At 37.7% G+C, this 22,888-nt stretch overlaps 1 protein-coding gene and 1 non-coding gene across 4 annotated transcripts in view; both read left to right on the top strand.

Moving 5' to 3' along the window:
* PIK3C2A (phosphatidylinositol-4-phosphate 3-kinase catalytic subunit type 2 alpha) overlaps positions 1–22,888 on the top strand; it is an 83,635-nt gene that overhangs the window by 38,253 nt on the left and 22,494 nt on the right. For all 3 annotated transcript variants that reach the window (XM_053673032.1, XM_037150514.2, XM_053673033.1), the window contains exons 7-19: positions 644–723; positions 827–890; positions 9,436–9,579; positions 10,872–10,920; positions 11,004–11,214; positions 13,123–13,245; positions 14,221–14,388; positions 18,205–18,316; positions 18,709–18,854; positions 20,444–20,632; positions 21,115–21,208; positions 21,901–21,995; positions 22,343–22,523. In XM_053673032.1, coding sequence (XP_053529007.1) covers positions 644–723; positions 827–890; positions 9,436–9,579; positions 10,872–10,920; positions 11,004–11,214; positions 13,123–13,245; positions 14,221–14,388; positions 18,205–18,316; positions 18,709–18,854; positions 20,444–20,632; positions 21,115–21,208; positions 21,901–21,995; positions 22,343–22,523 — 1,656 coding nt within the window. The remainder of the gene's footprint in view (positions 1–643; positions 724–826; positions 891–9,435; positions 9,580–10,871; positions 10,921–11,003; positions 11,215–13,122; positions 13,246–14,220; positions 14,389–18,204; positions 18,317–18,708; positions 18,855–20,443; positions 20,633–21,114; positions 21,209–21,900; positions 21,996–22,342; positions 22,524–22,888) is intronic.
* LOC119053127 (U1 spliceosomal RNA) lies at positions 16,550–16,709 on the top strand. Its single transcript, XR_005083246.2, has one exon. It is a non-coding gene; the product is annotated as a U1 spliceosomal RNA (small nuclear RNA).

Raw genomic sequence — 22,888 nt, 5'->3', positions numbered from 1 at the left:
CTTCACATGGTAGAATTTTGGGTGGGAAAATATCAGTCATTTCTACTCTCTATTTTCTTAGGTTTTGCTGCTATGTTAGGTAGTGGAAACTATTTCACAAAATTCAGTACATTTTAGCAATTATTTGTAACTTCTCTTTTCATTTCTTAAGGAATGATGTTCCTGAGTATATTTATGTAGTAAGGACTTATGGTGGGAGAGACTAGTGCCTCCTTCCTGTATTGGTGTTACAGATAAAGAGAAACTTGATTATCGTAAGAAAGAAAATGCGGAAATTTGAATGATTTCTTCCCCATCTGGTTCCCACCCCACCTTAATTTGGCTGTCAGCCGGCTTTAAAAGTATTTTTAGTTTCCCAGTCTCTGTATATAGAACAGAAGTAGTTTTGGCGTTGGGTGCTGTTTAAATATTAGAAACTAGACTCAACAGTATTATGTTTTTCCACTTAAACAAAAGTTTTCAGACTATTTTTTACAGTCAGTTATAAATAACATTTATAATTCTGATATTTTCCTTTGTTCTGAAAAATCACTTTAGCTTTAAGAATTTATCATACGCTTAACCATATTTAATTTGGCAACAGAAAGACCAAAGAATAGATTTGATTTTTTTGGTAAACATTTGTGTATATATGTTTGTTTAGGCGGAAGATGATGAAACACCAGTGGATTTAAACAAACACCTGCATCAAATAGAAAAACCTTATAAAGAAGTCATGACAAGGTGTGGCATCTAAAGCATTAATTGCGGCTTTTCATACTTTTGGATGTGAATACATTTTTCGTATATAGTGTCCTTCAGCCACAATAGCTGTTCTTTGTTTCAGACACCCTATTGGAGAACTCTTAGATTCTTATCACCACCAAGTGGAGCTGGCTCTTCAAGTTGAAGTAAGTCTTAAGTCCCATTTTGACACGATGACTTAAAGATTCTGGTCTCTGTCCTATTTTAAAAAGTAGTGTTGACATTGGGTAAAACATTGATGGACTATTTAAACTATATTCTTTTTTTAAAAGATGTTATGCATTTATTTTTAGAGAGAGGGGGAGGGAGGGAGAAGAAGAGGGAGGGAAACGGCCATCTGTTGCCTGTCACACCCCCAGCTGAGGACCTGGCCTGCAACTCTGGCATGTGCCCTGACCAGGAATCGAGCCAGCAGCCCTTTAGTTTGCAGGATGGTGCCCAACCCACTGAGCCACACCAGTCAGAACTAAACTATATTCTTGATGTTGATGTTTGATGACTTGTTTTCTGACCCAGCTTATTAATGGAAGTTGTTGGTAATGCTTAGTCAGTGTGTCTTTTCTCACTTCAGCTTTACTACTAAGAACCTTCACTTCAATTTTAAAAAGCATTTATTGAATGCTTACTGTATGCTACTTATTGGAGTTATGAAAGTAAATGAGCTAGTACTCATCTACCAAGAATTTAAAATTAGTGATGGGGGATTTGCCCTGGCTGGTGTAGCTCAGTGGATTGAGCGCAGGCCTGCGAACCAGATAATCGCGGTTTGATTCCCAGTCAGGGCACATGCCTGGGTTGCAGGCCGATTCCCTGCAGGCCAGTTCCCAGCAGGGGATGCACAAAAGGCAACCCTACATTGATGTTTCTCTCCCTCTCTCCTTCCCTTCCCCTCTAAAGATAAATAAATAAAATCTTTAAAAAAATAATAATAAAATAAAATAAAATTAGTGATGGGGGATTTAAACAAAATTTCAGAGTTAAATGTAAAGTAGAGGTATGCATTGAGGTTCTTTGGGAGATCAAAGGACACTTCTCTCCACTTAAGGGTTTAAGAAAGGCATCTAAGTAGGGATGTTGCCTGAGCGACATCTTTAACAGTATTAAACAGCAGCCAGAAGAAGGTAGTTGGGAAGGACATGGGAAGAAAAACACACAGCTGTATTACATGTGGTGGACATATATGCACTTATATGATAGAGTACAAAGTGTGAAGTGAGGACAGACCTAAGTTATCACCTAATAATTCATGTTGAAGAGTTTTACTTTATTCTCTAGATCAGTGCCCCCTCCTCCATTTTTTTCAAACTATAAGAGGAAGTTTATTGGGAAAGTTACAGAAGCAAAAGAAGGGCCCTTGGAGCTTAGGAGAGAAAGTTAAAGGCAATACTTCAGGGTGGGGGTGCAGGATGTAGGAGGAGGAGAAAGACATGCGTGCTCCTGGGAGGGAGAATGCACCTCCAGTCCACTTTTTTGGGGTTTTTTTGCATATTTAATATTGTATTTTCGCCTTTGTTTGTAGGTTGCATTAACATTTTCATGCCACAGAGGTGCACTAAATGCAACTTTGTTACATAAATGAATATTCATATTTGATTTATAAATTCTTCTCCCTCAAAGATTTCCCAACTTTCACATTTTTTATTTTAGCTCTGATTAATTACAAATCTAATCTCATCCGAATAAATAAATATCAATGGTAATGGTAGTATAACATTCCACGTCACCTTGTAAATCGATTAGATTTTAAAAATCTTGTCCCATACTTACTACTTTCTATGCTGTTGATCTGTATATCAGTTTTAATGTAGAATTACCATTGGAGCTCACAAAACATTATATGGAACCATATTATTATATCATACAGTACATAAGTGCCATTTCTCTGGAATGTAATAAAAAATAATAATAATAGTTATCATTTATCAACCATCTATTAAGCAACATCACTGTGATCAGTCCTCTACATCACCATCTCCATTCTTCACCATGGCCTACAGCATAGGTTTCCACTGCATTTTATAATTGAGGAATCTGAGGCCCAGAGATGCTAAGCAAGTTCTCAAAGGCCACATGACAACTAAGTAGAAGATAGGTCTGCATAGTTCCTAGACCCATTCTCCCTCCAGTACAGCATGTTGCAGTGAAGAATATCATAAATTGTTTTCGTCTTACCCACAGTTGTATCAGGTGAGAGCCAAGGACCACCATGTCAGAGTCAAAGAACTCAGGTTCTTTTTTAATGCCAGACGTGATTGGTGTGAGTTTAGAATAATCAGCACAGTTGCAAGTAGCAACACAAACTTGAAGCTTTCAGTTATTCCCATTCTTCTCCGTGACTTGTTTTTTTCTTTTTGAAAGGTCGTTAAAATAGAGTTCAGTTCTGGAGACGGAAAGTCTGAGATCAGAGTACAAGCACGGTCAGCTTCCAGTGAGCGCCCTCTTTCTAGTTGCAGACTGAACATCTTGACTTCTTGTTGTGTCCTGTGGCCGAGCAGAGGGAAGGCCAGAGCTGTCCTGACTCGTATGAGGGCACTTCCCAGTCTGCTTTCTGTTCTTCTTCTGTCCTTTTTTAAACACAGCCATACCCATTTGTTTATATAATTTTCTGTGCTTGCATTTGAGTAGTTAAGACAGAGACCATATATCCTAAACTATTTACTCTTTGCCATTTTACAGAAAAAGTTTGCTGATCGCCTGCGCTAGCCATGTTTTTAGCTGAGGGTGGGAAGTGGAGTGGGCTGGGGTGGGGTGGGTGACGTGGGTGACCCTGAACTCTGAAGTCACTTTGGCTGTACCCTGGGGTTACAGGGTTAGGGTTGGCAAGATTGGTTTTAGGAAGACTATTTAGGAAGGGTTTTTTGTTTTGTTTTTTAATATGTTTGTGCACGTTTTTCTTTTTCTTCCCGATTTTTATTTATTAATTTTTAGAAGGGAAGGGAAGGAAAAAGAAAGGGAGAGAAACATCAATGTGTGGTTGCCTCTCATGTGGCCCTCTCTGGGAACCTGGCCTGCAGCTGAGGCCCTAAGTAGGAATTGAACCAGCAACCCTTTGGTTTGCAGGCCTGCTTTCAGTCCTCTGGGCCACACCAGCCAGGGCAGGAAGGTTTTTTTGAATAGTAGTCCAAGTAAAAGATAATGACTCTGGTGAAGGTTAAAAAGGAGAGAACCAATTAACGATACTCAGGAGATGAAATTGGTAAGGTTTTGATGGATAATGAGGTAAGAGAAGAAGAAATAGTGTAAGATAACTTATGTATTTCTAGCTATGAGTATGTTCTTACCAGCACATACATATACTTCTTCCTTTATTCAGTAAATGTTTGCTGAGTATCTCCTCATTGTGAGCCACTGTTGTAAGTGCTGAGGATACAAGAGTGAACAAAAGAAACTGTAATTCCTGCCCTTACTTTGAACTTTAGTTGGAGGAGACAGACAATAAAATATAGTAGGAAAATATATGTGGTATCATGTGGAAAGTCTGTAGAGAAAAATGAAAGAGGAGAGTAATGTCACAGTTTCAAATAAGGTAGTCAGAGAAGGCCTCATTGAGAAGATTAATTTGATTCAGGAACAGAAGGAGAGGAAGACATTACTGGTTATCTGGGGGAGGAGTGTGCTGGGTATATTTAAGGTCCACTAGGTCTTTGTAGCTGGAATAGAATGAAGGAGGGGGCAAGAGTAGAAACAAACGAATTCAGATGTTTTGCCACAGGAGAAATGATGATGATGGCTTGGACTAGGACGGTTACAGTGTAAGTGATGAGAAGGGGTTGAATGCTGTGAATATTTTCAAGTTCATGCTTGGATGATTTACTACTGATAAATTTAATGGTGGAGCATGAGAAAGAGACAGAGAGAGGAGTTAAGTGTAACTCCAAGATTTTCTAACAGCATTTGGAACTTTGGAGTTGCCTTTTAGTGAGATACGGAAAAATTATAAGAAGCGCAGGTTTTGGGGGAAGATCTGTTACTTCGTGTTGGACATTATGTTTGGTATGACCATTACTCATCCAAATAGTGATGTTGAATAAACAATTGGATATGAATCTGGAATTTAATGGAGGAGGTCCAAGCTGGAGATGATGATAAACTTGGGAATCATTAAAATATGAATGGTATTTTTCAGCCATAAGACTGGATGAGATCACCATTGCAGGTAGAGGAAAAGAGCTCAAGGACTGAGCCCTGGATATAGCTCCCATGTTGAGCAGGAAAGGCCTGCATTTTCCCGCAGCAGCCACTCTACTTCTTTATTCCTCTTGCGGCAGAACTCTTGAAAGTTAATGTTTTTGCTGCTCCCACTTCCTCTTCTGATTCTCTTATGAACCCTGTCCAGTTGAGATTTCAGTCTCAGCACTTCCCTAAAACTGCACTTAGGAAGGGCATGAAGGACTTCCATGATGTTTCCAGTAGTAAGTTCTTAGTCATTATTTTTCTCAGTTTTTCTATAATGTTTGATAGAGTTGATTGTTTCCTCCTTAAAACATTCACATGGCCTCTGGGCTACCACTTTCTTGGTTCTCCTACGTCCGGTGTCTCTTCTGTCCTCACTCTCTCCTGTAGCTTCCTCCTCCGACCTCCTTATCTTCCCGACTTCCTAACATTAGAATGCCTCAGGGCTAGGACCTCTTCTCCTCTCTCCATTGCACAGCCTAGGTGATCTCGCTTAATCTCATGTCTGTAAATACCCTGCATGTACTCACAGTTCCAATTTGTATCTCCAGACTTAATCTCTTCCCTCACCTCCACATTCAGGTATCTTACTACCTGACAGCTCAAATTTACATTTAGAAAACGGATTTTTGAAAATTAATTAATTTTTTAAAAGAGTAACTTAGTCCTTTAAAAAAAGATTTTATTTATTTATTTTTAGACAGAGGGGAAGGGAGGGAGAAAGAGGAAGAGAGAAACATTTATGTGTGGTTGCCTCTCGGGCACCCCCAGCTGGGGACCTGGCTTGCAACCCAGGCATGTGCCATGACTGGGAATCAAACCAGTGACCCATTGGTTCACAGGCCCATGCTCAATCCACTGAGCTGCACCAGCCAGGGCAGAAAACTGATTTTTTTTATACTACCCTTCATATTTATTTATCACAGTTCCCTTTCTGAATAAATGGCAACTCTGACCTTCCATTTGCTCAAGCCAAAACCTTAGCATCATATTTGGTTTCTCAAGAAAAGGATCTTTCATATCCCACAGTCATTCTAATTCCTGCCTGCTTTAACCTGAAAATACTAAGAATGTGACCACTTTTTGTTACCAAGGCTATAGTCCTTGTTAGTTATAATAGTTGCAGTAGTTCCTTACTGGTCTCTCAGCTTCTGCCCTTGTTTTTCCTTTAAATTAATTAATTAATTAATTAATTTATTTATTTATTTATTTATTTATTTATTTAAATCTATATATTGACTGGACAGGGTCATTGGAACCCAAACAGATTTTCAATGTCAAAATATTGAGTCCTGAGTACTACACCCTCTTCATGTTAAACACTCTCTCTTTCATTTTTGTGAATACCGCCAAGTTCCTTAATCTGACCTCTGCTCCAACAAATTCCTGTTTCTTTATCTCTCCATCTTAAACCTTTTAAAATGGTAAGTTATGTCACTCTTTTGTTCACAAAAATGTTTGCTACCTTAGTAGCTTCAAGCCCCCTACACATTCTGACCCACCAGCTCTCTGATCTGGCCCCTACCCCCGTCCTCCCCTGTCTTAGGCAGTCAGTAGGCATGTTCCCCAGCGGGGACCATCGACCCTGTGCCTTTTTCCCTCTTTTAGTGCTCTTGCCCTAGATGCTTGCGTGGCTTATCTTTCAGTTCTTCAAGGTCTGTGCTCGTAGGTCTTTATCTGAGAGCTCTTTACGGACCATCTTATTAAAATAGTGAATATCATATTTAATCCTCATATTTTATAGCTTTATTGAGATATAATTTATATGCCATAAAATTTACCCATTGGATGTGTACAATTCAGTGATTCTTTTAGTAAATGTACAGAGTTGTATAATTGTTACCACAATCCAGTTTTAGAACATTTTTATCACTCCGTGTTCTGCTTTGCAGCCATTCCCTGCCCCCAGCCTCAGAAAACTACTGTTCTGGTTCCTGTCTTGATAGGTTTTCCTTTGAGATTTCATGTAAATGGAAACATACCCTATGTAATCTTTTATATCTGATTTCTTTCTCATACTGGACTCTTTTTAAATGCTGTCCATGTTGTAGTTGATAAGTTGTAGGATGCAGTCAATAGTTTGTTCCTTTTTTATTGTGGAATACTTTGTGGATATGAAGTGGATATACCACTTTTTGTTTATCCAGTCAACAAATAATGACATTTAGATTGTTTTTGCTTATATTTGGTGTTGCTGTAATTATTCATATATAAGTCTTTGTGTGAATATATGTTTTAATTTCTCATGAGGTAGGTTGTAGGAGTGGAGGGAGGTCAGAAAGTTGCAGAAGTTTTAATTCCTCTTCATCTTTGCTTTCTAGAGATAAGATGGTAAGTATTTCAATAAAATGAAGTAGGATTGTACTAGGGGTTTTGAGGCAAGGAATATTGGTTTGGCTTCATATTCTAAGGGGAATGGGAAAGAGAGCTGACCAAGAGCAGGTAAAAGGAATTTTAAGTGGCAGGTAGGTTCCTGCTAAAATCGAGGACTATTGAACCTGTATGTTTGTGAGATTTGTTAGAAGTATCCAGCTGTCTGTAGAAGCAGCAGACAAGTTTCTGAGCTCAAAGGGCAGGTTTTGTTAGACTGAGGGTGTGAGGGCTACAAGCAAAGGAGATCGTGATCAGAGTCTGATTTGTAGATAAGATTTTGGTAGGGTACAGTTTGGGGATTGAAGATCGTGTTTTCCACATACACATTTATGTAACTGAGGGTTGTCATAGCATGCAGGGTAGAAAGTTGGGTAAATAACCGGAGCAAAAATGTGGCATGCCGTGGGAGAGGTTACCATGTGTCAGTGGCAAGGCAGATCCCTTAATTAGGGGCCAGCTCAGGAGACAGAAACTATAGTACTAGTTCTTTGAACAGGGACAGTTGAAGAGTCATTCATTAGTAAAAGGTAGTTAATTACTACAAGGGGTTAAAGAGGACTCTGACGCAGAAGTTTGCATATTATTGACATGTCAAATCGAGCCTGTTGTGTGTTTTTGTAAATAAAGTTTTTTTTGGCCCTGGCTGGTATAGCTCAGTGGATTGAGCGCAGGCCTGCGAACCAGACAATCGAGGTTTGATTCCCAGTCAGGGCACATACCGGGGTTACAGGCCGGTTCCCTGCAGGCCAGTACCCAGGAGGGGAACGCATGAAAGCCAACCATACATTGATGTTTCTCTCCCTCTCTCCTTCCCTTCCCTTCCCCTCTAAAGATAAATAAATAAAATTTAAAAAAAAATAAAGTTTTTTTTGGAAGATAACTATGCTCATTCATTTATGAATTATCCATGTCAGTTTTCATCCTTAATAGCAGGGTTGACTTGTGACAGACTGTGTGGCCCACAGAGTCTGAAACATTTACTATCCGGCCTTAAAAAAAAGTTTACCAACCCCGCTCAAAGGGGTCCCAGAGTGACAGGTGCAACAAAGCAGCTGTCAGCTCCAGGCTGAGGAACAGTGGATAGTGAAGGAACACTCTCTCCCAACATGCTGAAATTTATGGCTGTCACAGGGACACACAGGTTGCCTGTGCCAAAGAAACTTGCCAGAGCTGTCAGATAGGGAGAGCATGGCCTGAACATGCTGATCTTTGACGATCACTGGGCTCTTACCCTGAATTAAAAAATAGAGGACTGGAACTCTGATGAGTTACCTTCATACTACCATTGCTGTTGAGTGTCCCTTTGGTGCCCTCTAATGACAGATCCTAGCACTTTGCCTGCTGGCAAAGGAGAAATGTCTGGTAGCTCCAGTAACACAAAGTAGAGCAAAGAAGGGTAGATTTGAAACTGAAACATAGTAATTTGATAATTGGCACATAAAAATGATGGAGAATAGTACAGGAAAAATGGCATGAGCCTTAAAACTGGAAAGGTTTTGCAAGAAGGTGGAGGAGTAAAAGTAAGCAGAGATACAAGGAAGCAAAAATGGGGAGCTAGATAATAAACCTTCAGGCTTGGAGGACAGCAGGGTAATTGGGTATTTGAGAAAAATAGGTGGTTTCAAGCATGAAGATGAAGGGAATGTTCAGTTTATGGTAGCTAAGCCTCACGGAAAATTTTAAATTTTTAAAGAATGGTACAGTACTGAGTTTCAACTCATTCTAACAGTACTTGGCATGTAAGTTTGGCATAAATATTTGATGGATTAATGCATTATATAAGAATGTTTCTTTAAATAAGATTTTATTTATTTATTTTTTCGAGAGAGGGGAAGGAAAGGAGAAAGAGGAAGAGAAACATCAGTGTGTGGTTGCCTCTCACATGGCTCCCACTGGGGACCTGGCCTGCAACTCAGGCATGTGCCCTGACTGGGAATCGAACCAGCTATTCCAGCCGATGCTCAGTGCACTGAGCTACACCAGCCAGGGCTGAAATGCAGTCTTGTTTGTTTTCTTTTTTATCACGAAAGAGTAAAGTACATCTGTTTTTAGGCACATCTGAAATGTCTAGTTTCTGACTTTGTTCCTGAAATCAATCTTTTAAATTCTAAATGCTTATGTTTATTTTACTTTTTGTTTTTAAAGAACCAGCACCGAGCAGTAGATCAAGTTATTAAAGCTGTAAGGAAAATCTGTAGTGCTTTAGATGGTGTGGAGACTCCTGCCATTACAGAATCAGTCAAGAAGCTAAAGAGAGCAGTTAATCTTCCAAGGAGTAAAAGTGCTGATGTGAGTATTTTTGAGTAATTAGCATTTTAATACATGCAGCTACGTATTGAAGTGAGCATCTGTCACTTAAACCGATAGATTTTTGCTTGTGGGCAGAATGTTACTTTAACTTTGGCTTTTACTCTTGAGTTGATTGGGTGACTTACCTGGTAAGGTGGGGAATTCCTAAGAGGAGGTTGGAAGAGCTTTCTGAGAGTTGATGTTGAACAGGTGGATGCCCAGTGGTGAACCTGTTGTGTATAGAGCGGCAACTCGGGCATAAATGAGTTGGTTGGCTTGAAGGACCTGGGTGGTAGTAGGTACTGTTACTCCCTCTGGATGGAAGTGTCCACGACTGCCAATATGGGGGGTTTTCTTTTGGACCATATCTCCTCCTCGTTGAGAAGACCCAAATGCCTCAGTAACAGTGACTGACTGACTATCTCAGTGGACACCAGGGCAGGAGCCCTCTTTTGATAGCATACTATTGCTTTTAGTGAAAGTTCTCCCCATGGTTTTTCCATGGGTATTTAATCGATTCTGTTCACAGGGATGTTCATGGCTCTTGCTGGAAGGATGAGAGAAAGTGGATTGCAGGACACAATAAATTTAGTGATGTTGATGGTGTGCCCCTCAACAAATATCTAGGTGAAAGGTCAATTCATTTATTCTTAGAAAACCTGTCCACATGGTATATACAAGTTTGGGTCTCTCTTTTTTTTTCCTTACTGTGTGCTTGGTTTAAAAAATTCAGAAATGCATATGAAATCATTTGGAAGTGATCAACTACCATGGTCCTAATGTTTGAGGTTTTATTCATTATGTTGATTTGCTGGGTAAAATAGAGAGTAGGAGGAGAGCTCAGAGCTGTTTTGAGACACTAAATGGTAAAGGAGTTCTAGTTTCTTTAAGGCCATTCTTGCCATGCTAAATAGTAGAGCAACTAATGGAAAATAAAATGCTGTATTAGCATGTTTATCACTTTGTATATCAAATCTTAATTTAGTTTAATGAAGCAGGTTTTGTTGAGATAGTGTATTTTGCAATAATTTTCATTTACTTCATGATTTTCTTTTGAAAATTATTGCAATAGTTGAAATTTCGGAAAGTGACATTGGTTAATAAAATTATAGTATTTTGGTTTTCTTTACTAAAAATCATCTGTTTACTTGGTGGGGGGGTTACTTTTTTATTGTTTTATCAGTTCTGCAGATACTTTTGGGGACGTTTCCCTTGGGAGAGTTTTGAAATGAAAGCTTAACATTTATGTTATGTCATGGGCCATTTTTTGACGAATTTGTATGTGTATGCAGGTGACTTCACTGTCCGGAGAGGGGGACGCTCCCAGGAGTGTGACTAGGGGTATGTATGTCTTCAGTTCTTTAAATTTGAGCCCTGATTGCTGCTTTTTCAGAGAATCACGTTAACTGTTTCTTTATATCTAGGCTCAGTGAATCCTGAAAATCTTGTTCAAGTAAGCATGGACCAGTTAACTGCAGCGATTTATGATCTTCTCAGACTCCATGGAAATTCTGGTAGGAGTCCTGCAGACTGTGTCCAAAGGAACAGGAGCATCAAGGAAGCATGGACCACAGCAGAACAGCTCCAGTTTACTGTTTTTGCTGCGCATGGAATTTCAAGCAATTGGGTATCAAAGTAAGCAGCTGTTCAAAATAAAATATGTACAGCTTTACCCAGAAGTTATTCTGATCTTGTAAAATGTCAGCACCCACTGTTATCTTGGTATTTAAGTGGATGACAAAGAATCACAGATACCTTGGTGGTTTTCATAAAAATTACAGAGATTTTTGAAGCTGTTCCAGTAACAAATACCACTCCTACTACATGGGAAAAAGGCAGGAAAATATGTTTAAAATTAAAAGGGCAAATGTTGATTGATAAATTAGTCAGTTTATGACTGTTACTCTTTTGGCTTTCCTTTAGAACCAGTATAACGGAACTAGACATTAGCCCATTTTCCTCCCCCTTTTAGTACAATAGTTTACTGCTTGCTAGGCTTTCAAGTGTGCAAGAGCAGATTTCTTCTACACTTTTATTTATTTTGGGGGTAGGGAAAAAGAGAGGGAGAGAAAGATCAGTGTGTGGTTGCCTCTCAAATGCCCGCCACTGGGGACCTGGCCTGCATCCTAGGCATGTGCTCTGACTGGGAATCCAATTGGCAGCCCTTCAGTTTACAGGCCTGTGCTCAATCCAGTGCGCCGCCCCAGACTCTTCTACATTTTTTAATATGGGTTTTTCCTGTTGGATTGTTTTGTTATTGCTATAAAGTTTGCCAACTTCAACTTATTTGCAAGTAAGTAATATAAACTGAAAAGTCTGAGTTGAATATTTTAAAGTAGTATTATAATAATAGCTTAATGCTATAAAAGAAGGTAATGTCCAGTAAAAAGATATCAAACGTAAATTCTGCTTAAATTGACCTTTATATAAAATAAACAAGTGAAATACAAAAAAATAACAAAATGAGTTGAATGTAGTATATTAATTCATTCAAGAAATATTCAGTGAGCACCATCTGTGGGCTGTGTTCTTTGTGCCTCTAGGGATTCGGCAGTAAGCAAAGGCAGCAAAACCCTGCCCCTGGAACTTGGGTTTAAATGGGTACGACTGCTGTCTGAAGGTGTTTCATTCCTTTAGCAAGCTGCAGGGATAGTACCCCCCATGTACTTCCATATACACAGAAATAAATTTCGGGACACTAATAAGGTGAACAAATACTTAGAAGATGATACAGAAAACTGCAGTGATAATTAAGATGGAAATAAAACTAGTAAAATGCCTAAATAAAGAGGGATAAATGAGAAAAGTGGTTAAATCATTGGCTAGGGGTGTTTGTGAACCAGGGACATTAGATTTAAAGCAATATTTATAGTATATTTATATATATGAACAAAGTGATTAATGTGTAAACCTAGCAGTAAGTTAGAATACTAGTAGAATGCAGTTTTACTGAACCTAAGACTTCTGTTGTACAAGAGTGCCTGATTGTACCTAACCATCTCTTTGCCTAGGGCAACTGGAGCTAAATTATTGCTGTCTAATGAGAATATAACAGCATCTGTCCCCTCCTAATAAACACTGACTCCGTGCAAGTCAGACTGATGCACTGTCTGTATGCTTCACTGACTCCACTTTCAGTGGCTTTAGCAAAGAAAAATAGCACCTAGGGATGATAACGTTTGTATTCTTTCCTCTTAGAATTTACCTAAAAATGAATAATTACTCAGTGTCATTCAACTAAAATCTAAAGCTAGTACTAGCTGAACATAACATTTAGGTGAATTCTCCAGCTGGTATCATTTCACCCCCGGAGACTGGCAGCCAGGGGCGACGTGTTCCCTTCCTCATTCCCTGTGCTGTGTCTCTTCATTTCACAGGATTAGCGGCAGTTAAGTGTCGGGTGTTTTCCCTTAAGTTCATATGAGTGGTAACCCAATTATTTCAGATAATAGCCACTTTTAGGAAGGGTGGCTAATGACATATATTTGTGTTAGTTGACTAAATTGTATTATCAAATAAAAATTAAACTCTTTCTTTTCTCAGTTATGAAAAATACTACTTGATATGTTCCCTGTCTCACAATGGAAAGGATCTTTTTAAGCCTATTCAATCAAAGAAGGTTGGCACCTATAAGAATTTCTTCTATCTTATTAAATGGGATGAGCTGTAAGTGAAGTTCTAGCTTTTTATTTTTTTCAGTATGCCTTGTTAACTCTTTTCCATGTATGCATCCTGGTTTTTAGTTTTATTACAGTTCCCATTAAAATCCATTAATTCCTTACTGACATCTTTAGGTCTCTTCTAGATACGATGCTGTAGAACAGACTGAAATTCTGACTTAAAAAACCTAAAATGCTCTTTTAAATCTACATGTTGTTAAATTGCAGAAATATGCCATTCTTCATAGACTTTGTCAGGTTAAATATATAAATGCATGTATAATCGTAGAAAGGTAGTATGTTGTAACATTGCTTAGTTTAGTATTTTTAAATACTATTCTTACAGTAAGGGAATGCTTCATTATTTAGGCAGATAGGACATTGCAGAACTTTATGTTTTTTTATTCTGCATTTAGTAAGTGGTATACTATTCTTTTATTTTTTTAATTATGAAAATAATACATGTCTGTGAAACTAATCATATAACACGAAATGCATATCAGGTAAAAAGTGTCACTTTCTTTTTAACACTTAACCATCTCACGCACGGCTCCTCAGAGTAACCCCTGCTGACCTTGTGCGTCCTAAAGCGGAACATTGGCAAATGTGTACATATGTCTGTGTATATATGAGCACACACATATGTCCCGAGTCAAAAATACTCATGCTCATAAATGTCTGGTTCTTCCTAAAGGAAATAAAAATTACTACTATTATTTTGCCTAGAAATAGGCACTGTAAATCTTGAGTAAATGCACTAACAAATTTTTAAAGAAATGTTATGTATTTGAAATTTCAATAAAATTTGTCTAAGATATTTTACAGTGTATGTTAGCCAAGCTTGCTACTTAAGTAAAAGTTACTCAGGATTAGAGATTATTTGATAGGTCAATTAAAATACCTACAACTGTCTGTTTCATTAAAGGGTTAATATATTCTATCTAATTGGTTTTTTTCTATTAATACATTTTTTCCCTTATAGAATTATTTTCCCCATCCAGATATCACAATTGCCATTAGAATCTCTTCTTCACCTTACTCTTTTTGGGATTTTAAATCAGAGCAGTGGAAGTTCCCCTGATTCTAATAAGCAGAGAAAGAGGCCAGAAGCTTTGGGCAAAGTTTCTTTACCTCTTTTTGATTTTAAACGGTAAGTGTTACTGAGTTGTGATGGTGAGTGTCTATGGACATATCTGCAGCATTAAAACAGGGTAGAGAACAGTGTAGGGAGTGACGACAAACATGAGGTAATGAGCTGTGTTAACTGTTTTTAGTGTGATAAAAAGGAAGTTTTCAGAGACACAGATCGTAGGAAACCAGTTATTCTGCTACAGTTTGAACATATCTATATGGGTAGTTGAAGGGTCGTTTGCCATTCTGTTTCAGGAGAAAGGCAGCAATCAGTTCACTTATAAAACTCATTTTCTTCAAGCACTATTTTATTGAGATAATACTTAGTCTTTTAGGTGCCCTTGACAATACTAAAACAACTCCATTTTTCCTCTTCTTATCCTTATCCCGTACTTTTCAAGTTTTAGGGACTCTGCAACTGAAAATTATTCCCTTCTCTTTCCCTGGCTACCTGATTCATCTGTCCTTACTGCTGTGGGCCGCAGGCCTTTAATTGCCGAAGGTTCTGCATGAGTACAAAAACTTAATGATCCTTGGGAATAAAGAAATACCTTTCAAGCTTTTGTTTACTAATAGCTGGTAATCTGTCTGACCTTTTAGCCAACAAGTTTAGTTATATTTTTAGTAGCAATATGTTCCATGAGACCATCAAGAGTCTTGGGATATGATTCATACAACACATGGTAACATTTTTGAGAGTGATAATGCACATTAGCATGTTAAAGTATCTCTAAAGTTTTGCAGTCAAGGAGCCTATTGTGTTTAATAGCATATCACTCTGTAATAAACCCATAGCATTTACTGTGTGCCAGTTGTTATTAGTCTGAGTGCCGTGTACATCCTTGTATTCGTCACAGCGACCCCGTGAAGTTTGTTACTGCCCTGTACTTGTTACAGAGAGCTTATGTGACTTGCACTGTGGCACTGAGCCGATTAGTGGTAGAATTGTTTTTTGGGTGGAGGACTTAACATTTTTTCAGAATTCAACAGAGTAAGTGATTTTAGACAATTAAATATTTCGTGTCCAACACTGTGCTGTTAAAACAGTGAACAGGTGGCATTCAGTTTGAGACGCTGCCAAGTAATGCAGTTAATCTAGGTAATGTTAGTACTTAACATTCAAAAAATACTCAGGTGTTAAGAGGGCAGATGATTTTACATTAATTCATATAGAGAAACAAAGTGTTAATTATTTAATTCAGTTAATGATGTACTATCACATAGTAATCAGAAATCCTGGTCCTGAATTACTTTTAAAATAATTTGTGTTAAGCTCCGACTTGCATACAGCCTGATGAAGCCACTGCTGTGGACCCAGATGACTCCGAGGCGCTGCAGTCAGCCTCAGTCACCCATGAGTTCTTGGCTCATTTTTCAATAAACAGGATCAAGCACTTACCTTGCCTTTCCTTTACAGGTGCAGCTCAGGGTTACCAAATAATTGGTGTGAGAAAGTATTTTATAGAAAAATTTCAGCTAATAGATGCCAATGGAATGGTAGAACTCCAAGTTTGCAGCTCCTACTGAAATAATTTATGTCAGTGTTAGATTATGCCAGCGTTAGGCCAGGGCTTCCCAGTCTTGGTGCTATTGATATTTTGGGCTGGAGAATGGTTTGCTGTGGGAGACTGTCCTGTGCCTCGTAGGGTGTCTGGTCGTGTCCCTGCCTTCTGCCCGCTGGATGACACTAACACCCCAGTTACCAATCCAGAATGTCTCCAGACATCACCAAATGTCTACTAGGGGCAAAATCACCTGTTTAAGAACTGTTGATAAATAGCGATTACCAATACCTGCTTAAAACCATTAAGCAATTATTGTGTCTGGAACTTTATTATAATATGGATGTTTAGACTGTAGCTAAATAAACTATGTCCACACCTCAGAAAGAGACATAAAGCAAACAATGTGTGCCTCTTTATGTAGTGCCATAGAAAGTAGTATACAATACCCCCTAAAAGTAGTAATTAATTATTCTTGCCAGATAACTAAACCCAAATCAGATGAAGTCTTCAGATCTCACTACTACTTTACTACAGAAAACAGGAGATAGAGAGGGATGCTGAGGGACCAGAGTGATGCAATAAGTAAAATCCAGGGTAAGGAGAATTCTCGGAACAAAAGAATTGGCTTCTCCAACAAATGGCAGGGGGGGAAAGACAGGAAGAATGTATAGATTAAAACAAGAGTTGGTGATGTACCATGGTTGGGAAGATGGTTTTCCCAGGGTGAGGTTCACCCATTGCACTTCACCTGTGCTGACCCCTGTGATTTCCCCAAATGTGGGAAACTCAACTGCATAGTCTGTGGTAGTGGGGTCTGCGTTTGCGCTCTCCCCTGATAACTTGTGTTGCAAGAGTAATTGTCTTCCCTCACTGCTGTGGCTCAGTGATTGAGTGCCGGCTGGTTAGGCCTTGGGCCACGTCCCTAATAGGACGCACAGGAGGGGCAGCCACACATCGATGTTTCTTTACCTCTTTCGCCCTCTCTTCCCCTGTCTCTAAAAAAAGTAAATAAATAAAATCATTAAAAAAAAAGAGTAGTTGTCTTGCTGTTACAAACAAACAAACAAACAAACAACAACAAAAATAAGAGCTGGCAAACTTTGTAAAGAGGACCAGACAGAAGTAGTTTAGGCTTTGCAGATCATGTTGTCTCTGTCATAAAAGGCAAAGCAGTGATTGGTAGTTTGTAAATTAATGTGTGGTTTCGTTTAACAGAAGTTTATTTACAAAACCAGGTAATAGGCTGGAGTCTTGTTGACCCTTGAATTAAAGATACTTAAAAGACTTATTAACCAAATGAAAATGTTGGACCTTGCTTGGATTCTTAATGAACAAACCAACTAAAAACTTTTTTTTTTGAGACAATCTGGGAAATTTGAATATTGATTAGATAGGTGGTGATTTTAAATAATTACTTTAGGAATGGTAATGGCATTGTACTTATTTTAAAATAAAACTTTACCATTTTGAGACATATAAAAGTAATCTATAGATGAAATGTGATAGGAATTTACCTTAAAAATAATCGGTTTGGGGGTGAGAATGGTTCTAAAAAAGACAGACTGTAATGCGTCAGAGATTTAAAGGCTGTTAACCTTAAGAAAAAATGGTAGGACTAGAGTCTAGCTTTGGAAAGGATATTTGCTATTTTAATAAAATGAACAAAGTTTAATGAAGTTTATAGTTTTCTGCCTTTACATATATCTCATGTTTTCAGAAATTTTTCCGGGTAAAGCTACGTCAGTGCGTTTACTGGTAGATGTGTTTGAAGTGAGCAGGCCGTGGACCGGCTGCCCGGGGCACCTGCTGGCACACTGCAGTGGCGGCCTGTGCTCTGCAAGTGCGGTTCGTCAGTTACAGCACACAGTTTATTCCTGTGTTGCTCATGGCTGCTTTGCACTGTAGTACTAGAGTTGAGTCTGCCGACCCCTGGCCCAGGGCACAGATAAAACTTCTTAAATAATCATCTCACAAAGCAGGTTCTGTTTTTTTGGCATGTATTTTTGTTCTTACGGTAAAAGTCAGGGAGCAGCTCTATAACCGAGACTTTGTTCTGGGAGGGCATGTTCTGTTCTGTCCTCAACCCCATTCCTCCTTTGTTGTGATCCCTCCTTCTCACTTCCTTTGTTCCAACCCCCACTCTTCAATCCATTTATCCTGAAGACCAGTACTTTGTGGAGAGTGACTTCCTGATAAAGATGACATTCTTTTTATAAAGGAGATATTTCATAAATGTTTGAATGCTAATGTTTCAGATTCATTACTGTGTTGTAAGTTTTGATTGATTTTTAAAATAAAAACTGCAGTATTTTTCTCTTTACGTTATGAAGGTTTTTAACATGTGGAACTAAGCTTCTATATCTTTGGACTTCGTCACATATAACCTCTATTCCTGGAACAAACCCCAAAAAAGGATATGTGATGGAAAGAATAGTGTTACAGGTAAAGGTACTTCTTGACACCTGGGGAGGCTTAAATGAAAATTTCTTTATAAAAAAAGTATGTGTATACCATAATTTGGGTTGTTATTAAAGAGGCGTAATCAATCTCGTTTCAATTTTAGGGTCTATTTTCAATTTAAATGCCAATGAACCATTTCCTATTTCTGAGAAACAGTAAAATATGCCTTTGTACCCATCCCCAGCAATGTATGTGCTATTGAGAATTACCATTAATGTAATCACTTTCAGCAAAAGGACATTAATTTAATATACAATCTAAAATTCACCCTGGTGGCTAAGAAAAAATCAAGGTTCTCAAAGAGAAAGAAGTTAATGTGGACAATATATGGCCTGTTCAGCTATAATTTGATCAACTTTTGTTAAATTTTTAAGGTTGATTTTCCTTCTCCCACATTCGATATTGTTTACACCACTCCTCAAGTTGACAGAAGTGTTGCACAACAATACAACTTGGAAACATTGGAAAACGATATAAAAGGGAAACTTCTCCGTATTCTCCACAAAGACTCATCACTTGGGTATGCTCCTTTGATTCTGTTTTGCCTACTTACCTCTTACAATGTGAAGCTCAAATTAATGGTTTATTAAATACCCCAATTTAGTTCATGATTTAGCAATGTTCTTGGTGTGAAAAGTTTTATATATCTTTTAAATATATATAAAGACTACATGAAAGTTCAGAAATTTGTACAGGTCCAGGTTTTTACATGATCAAAAGGGAACTATATGTGCAATAAATAGCAACAGATAATTTCCTTAAGGTGCAAAGAAACTTTCCTTATCGGTAGAAAAACCAACATTTACTCATTTACTTTGTCTAATTTACTCAGTAGTAAATTGGACAAAGAATAATACATAATTCTTTGGAAAATAAATACATTGTCTTTCAAACATATGAAAAGATGTTAACCTCTCAGTCATTAAGGAAGTGTAAATTGATACAAGGTACCATTTCATAAACATCAGATTGTTGAAAATTAGAATGTTTTGTCATAGAAAGTGTTGATGAGGATACAGAAAAGGGAGGATTATATCGTTGGTGGAATTCTGAAAAGCTTTGGAGAACAATTTTGCAAAATCTATAAAGGTCACAATGTGTATAGTCTGACCCAGCAATTCCACTTCCAGGCTGTTACATGTCTTAGAGGAAAGAGCCCCTTTTGTATTTGCTTATGGAGACTCATTGCAGTATGTGTTTGGATTATTGTAAAATCGATACGGAATATCCATCTATGGGGGTCAGATTATGTACATTTATCTAGCAGAGTGCTATGTAACTATTAAAAATGAAGTTATAGCTATGTAACAGTATGTCAGATGTGTTAAGTGAAGAAAGCAGGGAGCAGAATAGCGTATTAGTGTGTCCCCACTAAAGGAAAAAGATGCACACGTGTCTGTGTATGTGCTTCTATGCAGATGGACTCTGGAGGAATAAACGAGCACAGGCTGTTGCCTCTGGCAGGGGAATTAGAAGAATAGGGACCTCACTGTGCACTTTTTTCAGTATTTGAATTTTTTCAGCATTCCACATGAGAGGAACACATTTCAGTGTGTGTTTTACATATACAGCAGTAGATGGGTGGGTAGTAAAATAGTGACATCTTTCATTCACATAAGCATTTCTCGTTAAGACTAAATTAGAATCTCCAAAACAAGTTCTTTTCTTTTTAAATATACTCAATTGAGCTATATAAATAATCTTCCAAAATTTTGTAATAGCAATTGTGCATTACATAACATTTGATTTTACTTGTGTAAAATGAATAAAATCCTTGCTCTTAGGGTGGATTTTGCTTATTCAACTCTGATTCTGGTGTCTAGCATCTGGTTAGAGCTCAATAAATTTTTATTGTAGTGAATTATCCTTCATTTTCATAACTAAGACTTTTATCAAGGCAAAATGATTTCTTTCTATTCCCCAAATTAGGGTAAATTAGTGGTGTTTGCTGTACATTGCATTTTTCTGTTCCAAATTAGTATTAGTGATTCTACCAACAAGTGGCTGTCCTAAAATGAATGCATTTTTTCTTTGTATTTTTAATCATTGAGACTATAACTGTTATTATGATATCATTGAGAAGTAATTTAGTTCCTGTTATGTGTGCAGACTTTCTAAAGAAGACAAAGCCTTTTTGTGGGAAAAACGTTATTACTGCCTCAAACACACAAATTGTCTTCCTAAAATACTAGCAAGTGCCCCAAACTGGAAATGGGTTAATCTTGCCAAAATCTACTCATTGCTTCACCAGTGGCCTCCATTAGACGCACTGACTGCATTGGAGCTTCTTGATTCAAAGTAAGTCGATTAAGATGGAGTTTATTTGCTCTTTTTATTGTTGTGAATTTTTTCCAGTAAGGTATTATATTGCAGGAGTACTTCCCTTTGCTTTAACATGAAAGCAGTTCGATGCAATATAAATGTGTAAATGTATCTTTTTACTAATATACCTTTTCGTTGAGGTTATTAAAAGGACATGTGATATTGAAAATTAACCTAAAGATGGAAGTAGGTTTTAAATTTTGAATAATTGTTATATTTTTATGATGTGGGCCAAAATTAATTTTCATAAGCTTAAGATTTCTAAACCAGTCCCCTACCAGAATTTGTACAGCACAGGAGGATTTTATTCCTAAAAACGAAGATGACAACATTGCATTTGAATAAATAGCTATATGAGCGTTCATTGTTAGGAACAGAGTTAGATTATGTTTTCAGGAAATATAGTTTCATTAGAAAGAAGTCACCATCCAATCTTAAGTATTGTGATACTTTTCTAGATTTGCTGATCAGGAAGTGAGGTCCCAAGCTGTGACCTGGATCGAAGCTCTTAGTGATGATGAGCTGACAGATCTTCTTCCACAGTTTGTACAGGTGAGACGTGATGCACGAGCGGGTGCATTGTTGTGATGAAGCTGCAGTTACCACATGCCCACAGCTGCAGCCATCTGAACCATCCGAATACTTTCTGCAGAGGATTGTTCAGGCTTAACATAAGATTTGATGCAGATTTGTTGCTGTACTCATTTAGTCATTTGGAATGCAACAGCCTCACAGCCCACATGCTCACTCAAGGGTGTCTACCGCCCCCACTGACTAGTACAGTGCAATCATCATTGTTCACACATGCACATTCCAGTCCACTCTCCATGCTACCGTGTTACATCAATGTCGTGCAAACCGTTCTTGTTACATTAACAATGGTTGGACTTTTTTCTGGACAGAACTCGTGTGTGTGTGTGTGTGTGTGTGTGTGTGTGTGTGTGTAGCTATAGATCTGAATTTTTAATTCTTTGACTTTTTAGATTCTCAGAATAAATCAGACTTGAGGTTTTATTTTCCTTTACTGGCCATTTAAACATAGCTAATGAATGTTATTTCCAGGTCTGTGCTTTCCTGCTTGATTTCATTAATTTAGTCTAAGTTAATTTATGTGTTTCATTTTTATCAGTATCATCTTTCATCAACAGGAGTGAGCTTTATATAATTTCTTTTTTTGATAATTTTATCCTAACAGTGTAGTATGGGTTTGACCACTAGTAATTCTTTATTTTTTTTATGTGTAGGCTTTGAAATATGAAATTTATTTGAACAGTTCATTGGTACGCTTCCTTCTGTCCAGGGCATTGGGAAATATACAGATAGCGCACAATTTATATTGGTAAGATTTAAATTTTCTTTAGTACTTTATTTTTATTCCTAGTATTTACACAGATGACATACTCTGAAAGTCTAAATGGTATACCCAGACCACTTATTGTGGATACCAGATGTTTTATAAAGGCATTATTTTTAAGAAATTAAATTTTTACGTCTTTAGAAATAAAACAAAAAATAACAAAACTCTCTATTTGGCATGTTAGGGCTTTATAATAATGAATGAATTTTTACTTGCCTATATGACTTAAAGTAAATTTCTGGAGACCTAAAATTAAACTTGTAAAATTGATTTTGGGGAGATGCGCATCCAGTTTGCAGAAGAGGCTAACAAATATTTTGCTCTGTTAGGCTCCTCAAGGATGCCCTGCATGACGCACAGTTCGGCGCGCGATATGAACACGTTTTGGGGGCTCTCCTGTCAGTGGGAGGAAAAGGGCTCAGAGAAGAACTCTTGAAGCAATCAAAACTTGTACAGCTTTTGGGAGGAGTAGCAGAAAAAGTAAAGCAGGCTAGTGGATCAGCCAGGCAGGTATGTACCCATAAAAGGGAACATAAACATTCTGATATTAAAGGATCTTTATAGTGTTGACAAGTGAAGTCATTATTCTTTGTCAATAAATAGCCAATAGAATTCTCACTACACCTATGCTGTTTTGGACAGATGAGTTAAAGGTTACCTAAAATCTTTAGAGACAGATTTCACAACCTAACTCAGAAAAATCAGTGCTTTAATTCCCATGTTTATTAATTCTTTTCTGTTGAGTTTCTTTCATTATTTTGTTTTTTAACTTTTTGTAACTGTAAAAATAATAAAACTATGACTAAATGCCAATGTTCAAAAAAACTAAATAATGAAGAAGTTTATAGGATAGTTTGCCGTGTTTCCTTCTTGGT

This window comes from Artibeus jamaicensis, unplaced genomic scaffold, assembly GCF_021234435.1.
Source record: "Artibeus jamaicensis isolate MK-2021 breed Jamaican fruit bat unplaced genomic scaffold, CSHL_Jam_final contig_797, whole genome shotgun sequence".
Classification (NCBI taxonomy): domain Eukaryota; kingdom Metazoa; phylum Chordata; class Mammalia; order Chiroptera; family Phyllostomidae; genus Artibeus; species Artibeus jamaicensis.
Note: the sequence above shows the minus strand (reverse complement) of the source record. Positions and strands in the feature narration are given on the sequence as shown.